The 6,466-nt window shown below is 50.5% G+C and overlaps 1 protein-coding gene across 1 annotated transcript; it reads right to left on the bottom strand.

Moving 5' to 3' along the window:
- Positions 1–568: 568 nt before the first annotated feature.
- On the bottom strand, positions 569–2,779 carry HRH2 (histamine receptor H2). Its single transcript, XM_065875356.1, has 2 exons — positions 1,704–2,779; positions 569–605 (listed from the first exon to the last, which is right to left on the bottom strand). The coding sequence occupies exons 1-2, from the start codon at positions 2,777–2,779 to the stop codon at positions 569–571; spliced, it is 1,113 nt and encodes a 370-aa protein (XP_065731428.1).
- Positions 2,780–6,466: the final 3,687 nt, after the last annotated feature.

Here is a 6,466-nt window from a genome sequence, read left to right as displayed (position 1 = left end):
GCTGGTTGCAGGAGCAATGAAGCTTGTTCCATAAGGATAGCAGGGGACGGGTGGAGGGCCCAGGACCAAAGTCTATGGCGGGACCCTCCACACCTGGTTCCTGCAAGGACCAGAGGGACACAAGGCCGAGGGTTCCAGTTGGGCAGTTTCACCCCCACAATGCTCCACAGGGACCAGCACCCAGAGGGCGTGAGCGTGCAGAGTCCATGCAAGCTTTTCTCAAGTCTGATGCTCAAAGGTCGAGAGAGGACAAGTATCCTACCGGGGGTCATAGAGCCTGTTGGTGCCCCTTAGAACATGTGTGCTTCAGGTGGCTCTGGGCAGGCTGCTTGAGGACAGACCCCACGTTCTACAAGATGAGGAAACTGAGGCGCAAGAGGGGCAGAGACTTGCTCAAGCCACAGAGCTGAGACCGAGGCTGTACAGTTGACTTGCCATACCTGTCCATCAAAACAGGTGCCACAATGTCACTTCTACATCCCTGGCGCTCAGCACTGTTCCTGGCATGTGACAGGAAGTTGACAGATGTTTGTGAATGAATGAATGAATGGATGGATGGATGAGTCAGTCACACAGACCAGCATTCTGGGGGGCAAAGGCATGGTCTGTGGGAAGACAAAGGAAAGTGACATTTATTGAGCATTTGTATGTGCCAGATGTTCTATCAGCATCCTTTCATTTATTCCTCTCGACAGCTAGATAGACCTTGCTCAGACCTATAAACCTTCTCTCCATGTGTGAGCTTCCTCAGGCCACTCAAGTCTTTGGTGAGGTACCCCTTAATACCTTGCATGGGCTTTGTCAGCAGTGAATTGATCTCAGTGTCATTCTGATCCTGTTTATCTTTTCAGCCTGGGTACCTCTCGGGGGTGGAGTCCTGGGGCATCCTCTCTCTTGCCTCTCCTGCATCCCGGACATCCAATGGTCTACAAGACTATGTTTTAATAGCCTCCTAGATTTTGCTCTGTTCTCTTCTCTCTCATGGACCAGTACCACATCCCCCCTTCACTGCTGTCCCCATCTCATTCTTCTGGTCCATGTCTTAGGGGACAACCAGAGCCCTCTTTCCAAAGTAGACAGATGCATGGGTTATACCCATCCTTGCTTCTAATCCTTGCATCTTCCCCTAAGACCTATAGTACAATATCCAAGCCTGGCTTTCAAGGCTTTGCCTTCCCACCTTGGCCAGTCCTCTTTCTCCTTCCACTTGAGCACCCCCAAAGTAAGAGCTGATGCATAAAAGGTGCTCAGTGACGGTGGGCTGAGTGGGGTCTCTGATTTAACCCCCAGGCAGCAGCATTATTCCATGGCCATTTGAGGGCCGTCCTGGCAGATTTAGGTGAACACTTATGACCATTAACTAAGTGGCCGAGTTGGACCTCAAACTTAGGACTCATGATTTTAAGGACAAGGTAGCTAGAAAAAAGGTCCACCAGTTCTGAGTCAGGGGAGCTCTATCCAGATCCCAGCTGTGTGGCCCTGGCCAGGTTCTCTGCGATTTGACTTACTCCTTTTAAAAATGGAGGTAAAAAGTTCTACCTCAGGGGCTTGTTTGGGAGGATGGAATAACACGAGGTCTGCCAAGTGCTCATGAAGAATTCCCAGCACATAACAGCCAAAGCAGCACCTCATGAACAGCTGTTACCAAGAGTGGGACCCCGTCCCTGTGCCCCGTCCCACACACAAGCTGCCGGGGAAGTTACCTGTCTGTGGCTCCCTGGGGGGCCGTGACCTCTGTCCCACTCCACACCTGGAGCCTCAGGGACCTCTCTTCCTGCCACCTGGGTCCTCGGCTTGGAATCCTCGTCGGCTGAGAGCTGTTGGACTTCAGAGAAGTTCTGTGGGTGCTGTGGTCGGAGGGGCTGCAGCAGAAGAGCCGCTGGTACGCTGTGCGGAAGTCTCTATTCAGAGCGGCGTACAGGATGGGGTTCAGGGCTGAGTTGGCATAGCCCAGCCACAGAACCACGGCTTCGAAGGTCTCGTTGATGGCATTATCCCCTTTTAGCCCACGGTAAACAAAGACGGTGAAGTAGGGGAACCAGCAGACGATGAAGGCCCCCATCACGGCTGCCAGGGTCACTGTGGCTTTGTGTTCCCTGATGGTGGCTGCCCTCCAGGAGCCGACGTTATGGATCCTCTTGGCCTGATCCCACGCGATCTTGAAGATGCGGTAGTAGGTGATGCACATGACCAGCAGAGGCAGGTAGAAGGTGACCAGTCCATCCACCAGGCCATACACCAAGTTGACCTGGACTTTGCACTTGGGGATGGTGTGATTGGCACTGCTGGTCTCAGTTCTGCTGTTCCATCCCAGGTGGATAGACAGGAAGGATAGGGTGATGGAGATGACCCAAATTAAGACCAGGGAGATGGTGACACGGACAGGGGTGACCAGCGTGGGGTAGCGTAGGGGATCAGTGACGGCGCAGTACCGGTCGAGGCTGATCATGAAGAGGTTGAGAATGGAGGCCGTGCAGAGCATGACATCTAGGCTGGTATAGATATTGCAGAAGACCTTGCCGAAGCTCCACCTGCAGGACAGCTGGTGGAAGGCCGAAAAGGGCAGCACCAGGAGGCCGAGGAGTAGGTCAGTGATGGCCAAGGACACGATGAAGCAGTTGGTCAGACTGCGGAGCCGGCGGTTCAAGCCCACCGCCAGGCAGACGACTACATTGCCGGCAATGGTGACGAGGATGAAGAGGGTGAGGACCACGCTGACGGTGATCTTCAGTGCAGCAGGGTCCAGACAAAAGGAAGAGGTCGTGCCATTGGACGCCATCCTGGGACCCTATGGCTCCTTCCCCTGCCTCCGGCCCCTGGCTGCTTCTCTTCCAGCTCCCCAAAGGGTCAATTATGTCAACCACTGGGCTCCAAGCTGCCCAACAGAGCCAAGAGAAGTGTCCAAATGTGGAGAGGCTGCAATGACCGATCCAGTGCTGTTTTTCTAGAGATAAGTAAAGCTGTCTCTTAGGAGGTGTTGGGCACGAGTATGAAGGAAGATGAGGGAAACCTAGTCCTTGAAGCAAGCTTCCTGGTTCAAACCCCAGTCCTCAAACGACCACTTGGCAGAGCCGGCTTCCTCCTGGGACTGAACAGATCTCCACTCTCCAGGTTTTGCATAGAGACTGATGCACTGGGGCATGAGTCTGGAGGTGGCTTTGGTTTTATTTGGGAGGCATCACGTGGAGACATGGCTGCAGCCTTCTCCATAGCGGGCGGCTGCTCCCATCCACATGACGGGGGTCTAGCACTGTTGCCTCTCCCTCTGGAGTCGACTGGAGAGCGTGAGCTAGAAATGCAAAGATTGAGTGTTGAGCATGTTGAAACCAGACCAAGAGCGTGACCTGATTCAAGACGAACCCTTCTAGACCTTGACCTCCCTTCGAGACACCAGGAGGCATGAGACCAGTCCGGCACCACTCCTTAGAAGGGACAGAAGCAATCAAGATACATAGAGGGAGGAGGATGGGAGACAGGATGCAAGGGGCTGGACCACCAAGTCATCGTGTGAGATACGGTTGGAGGGGCTAGGGTTGTTTATACTAGAGAAAGAAAGATCTAGACACAGACTCTAAGCTCCATGAAAACAGGGGCTGTATCTGCTTGCTCACTGCTAGTTCCCAGTGCCTGGCCCCACCAGTAGGCATTAAGCCTATGATGAATAAATGATAAAATGAATGAAAAAATAAGCAAAGGTAATACATTTACTCCGACAAAGCGCCGAAAACGGTATTCCACACTCTCGTTTTACAAAATGTCACCATACTCTAAATGCGGAGCCAAAAGACCTTTTCAGGAAAGGGCCAGGTGGCGCATATTTTCTGTTTGCATTCTTCAAGGTGTCTGCTGAAATTACTCAATTCTTGTTTAGTGTGAAAGCACCTCCACAGACAATGTGCAGATGAGTGATCATGGCTGTGCTCCAAGAAGACTTTACTACGGACACTGAAATTTGAATCTTACATCATTTTCACGTGTTGCAAAATCTTCTTCTTCTTTGATTTTTTTTTCTCAAACTCTTTAAAACAATTTCCAAGCTAAAAATGTAAATGCTATTCTCAGATCATGGGCTGCACAAAACCAGGAAGAGGACCAGATCTAGCCTGCTGTTGTAGTCTGCCAACTGCAGCCCCTCTCCACACCCGCTCTTAACATCTCTCTAAACCTCACTTTCCAGGTCAGCTGGTACAGAGCTCACTCAGTCTTTCTAATGGCTGCATAACAGTCCCCAGGATGGCAGGCTGTGCTTTATTCATCATCACTCTATCACAGGTATTCCGGTTGTTTCTAGTTCCTTCCTTCCTCCTTCCTTCTTACCTCCTGTCTCACGGCAAACGTCACTTCAACAGGATGGCTGCACGTGCAATGCTTCTTGGTTAAATCTCAGATTAAACTCCTTCCTACTGGTGATATTCTGTGATTCCAACTGATACAAAACAAGCTAAGGCCCTGATTGATTCCTGGACCCTTTATCTCAAGCTGATCCTGGTTTTCCAGAGAGCAGGCAATCTCCTGGGATCCGGGAGTGTGTAGAAAATCAAGCTGACAGTGGAACCCCTCTGAGAAACAAGCTCATTACCATCTGACATAAATTAAGCCTCTCCTAGGCTCCTGCCTGGAGGGGTTTTGCAACCTGAATACGAGAGGCATCGTTTAGTCATAACCACTGTGTTGGTGCAGGGATCACCAACTCCTGGTCACCTTCTGCCACTCTAGCAGGCTGGGCTAGAGTGGTGGTTCCTTTTTTTCTTGGAGTTCCAAATAAGAACCACCCCTGTCATGTTTCTGTCTTGCAGCCTAACTCCCAGAATTTTCCAGTGACCTTTGTGAAGGCAGCATCTTTTGCCAATCTGTGGGTAGAATGATGGCCCTAGAGGGTCAAGGCACCCCCAAGATCGCTGTTACCATGATCACCGTCATTGTCACTAGCACGGTTCATATAAAAAACCACTTTCTTGAACTTTCAAATGTTAAAAGCAATGACATGCTTATTGCAGTAAAGCAAGGGTCCTGAGGTATACAGGAAGGGCCAACTATTTGGGCCATCACATACCCAAGCCCTCACGCCAGGGAGGTGACCGTTGCTCACCATTTGGTGTGATGGAGACCATACATTCTTTCTCTGAGGCTCTGCACATACCAGACCCGTGTAGGACACTGTTTTATACACACTGCACACATTACATTGCTACTTCTTTGCCTCATTTCTTTTAAAATTCCTATTATATAACGGATACCCCTCTGGATCACTTAGATCTAACTCATTCTTTTGGGAACCTAGGCTGTGGCAATACAACCACCACCATGAGAAGAGCCATGAAGAAGGACGTCTGCGTCAGCAGGTGTGCAAGTGGCAAAGAAAGGGAGACAACCCAAGCGTCCATCAGCAGGGGAATGGTTCGACCAAGGATGGCACATCTGTACTATAGAAGAGTCCTGGGCAAGGTGATATCATACGTATTAAGTGAAATATCATCTCATCCTCACAATAACCCCCAAGTGAGGGGAATCACTGTCTCTATTTAACAGTTGAGGAGAGCAAGGCTTGGAGAGGCCAAGTGACGTCTCACCCCATTAAGTGTCCAGAGAGCCTGGATTCAAACTCAGCTCACACACTTCCAGCCTGCCCTCATGCCCGTTCTTGCACCAGAATTCAACTCGTCCTTCTAAGTGGATCTCACCAAACAGCCCTGTAATTGTCTCCCTAACTCTGCCGTTCAGGCAACCGGGACTTTGCCCAAATGCAGCACGTCTCTTCCCTCCTGCCTTCGCCTTTGCTGTCTCCTCACCTGGAGTCCCATTCTTCCCTGTCTTCAGTCAACTACTCCCTTTTCAAGGCCTGGCTCAAACACGTTCCCCCCCTCACCACCAACCCGCCCCAATCTGAAAGTACAGCATTCTTTTGAAAGCTTTAGAAAGCTGAAATGGCGTAAAGCAAAGAAGTTACCTTAGGACACATCTTGCCAACGGATGCACAAAATAAATCGAGATAAAGCACAGATGCTCAGACACAGTTCACAGCTATGGAGGCTCGATGCTGAGGTGCTGAATGTGGTTCCTGGGGAAGGAGCCCTGGGGGGCACCACCTTATGCTTGGGGTGCAGGCTGCCTCTATAATGGCTTACTGCAAGACAAACTGGAACGCTATTTTTGCTTTTCACTTTTTTTCATCAAAGCAAAAATCCTCCTTGGGTTTCTTTCAGTTAGCAAAAACAGGTACTAATGTAGATCTTTTGTAAAAGAGAAGTGGGGTAAAGTGAACTTTCAAAAATCAGGGACACCCTGAACATGTCCTGAATGCCTGCAGGCAGGGGCACCCTCTCCTGCACTTTGTACTGAGTCATACGGCTGTCACCTTGCATTGTTAATATGCCTCTGTGTCTGTCCGCAAGCAGGTCCTGGATCTGGACCACCTCTCTCCACCTTCCATCCACCTATCCATCTGTCCCGTCCATCCATCCATCCA

Source organism: Phocoena phocoena, chromosome 3, assembly GCF_963924675.1.
Source record: "Phocoena phocoena chromosome 3, mPhoPho1.1, whole genome shotgun sequence".
Lineage (NCBI taxonomy): Eukaryota > Metazoa > Chordata > Mammalia > Artiodactyla > Phocoenidae > Phocoena > Phocoena phocoena.
This window is presented reverse-complemented; position numbering and strand designations above follow the sequence as displayed.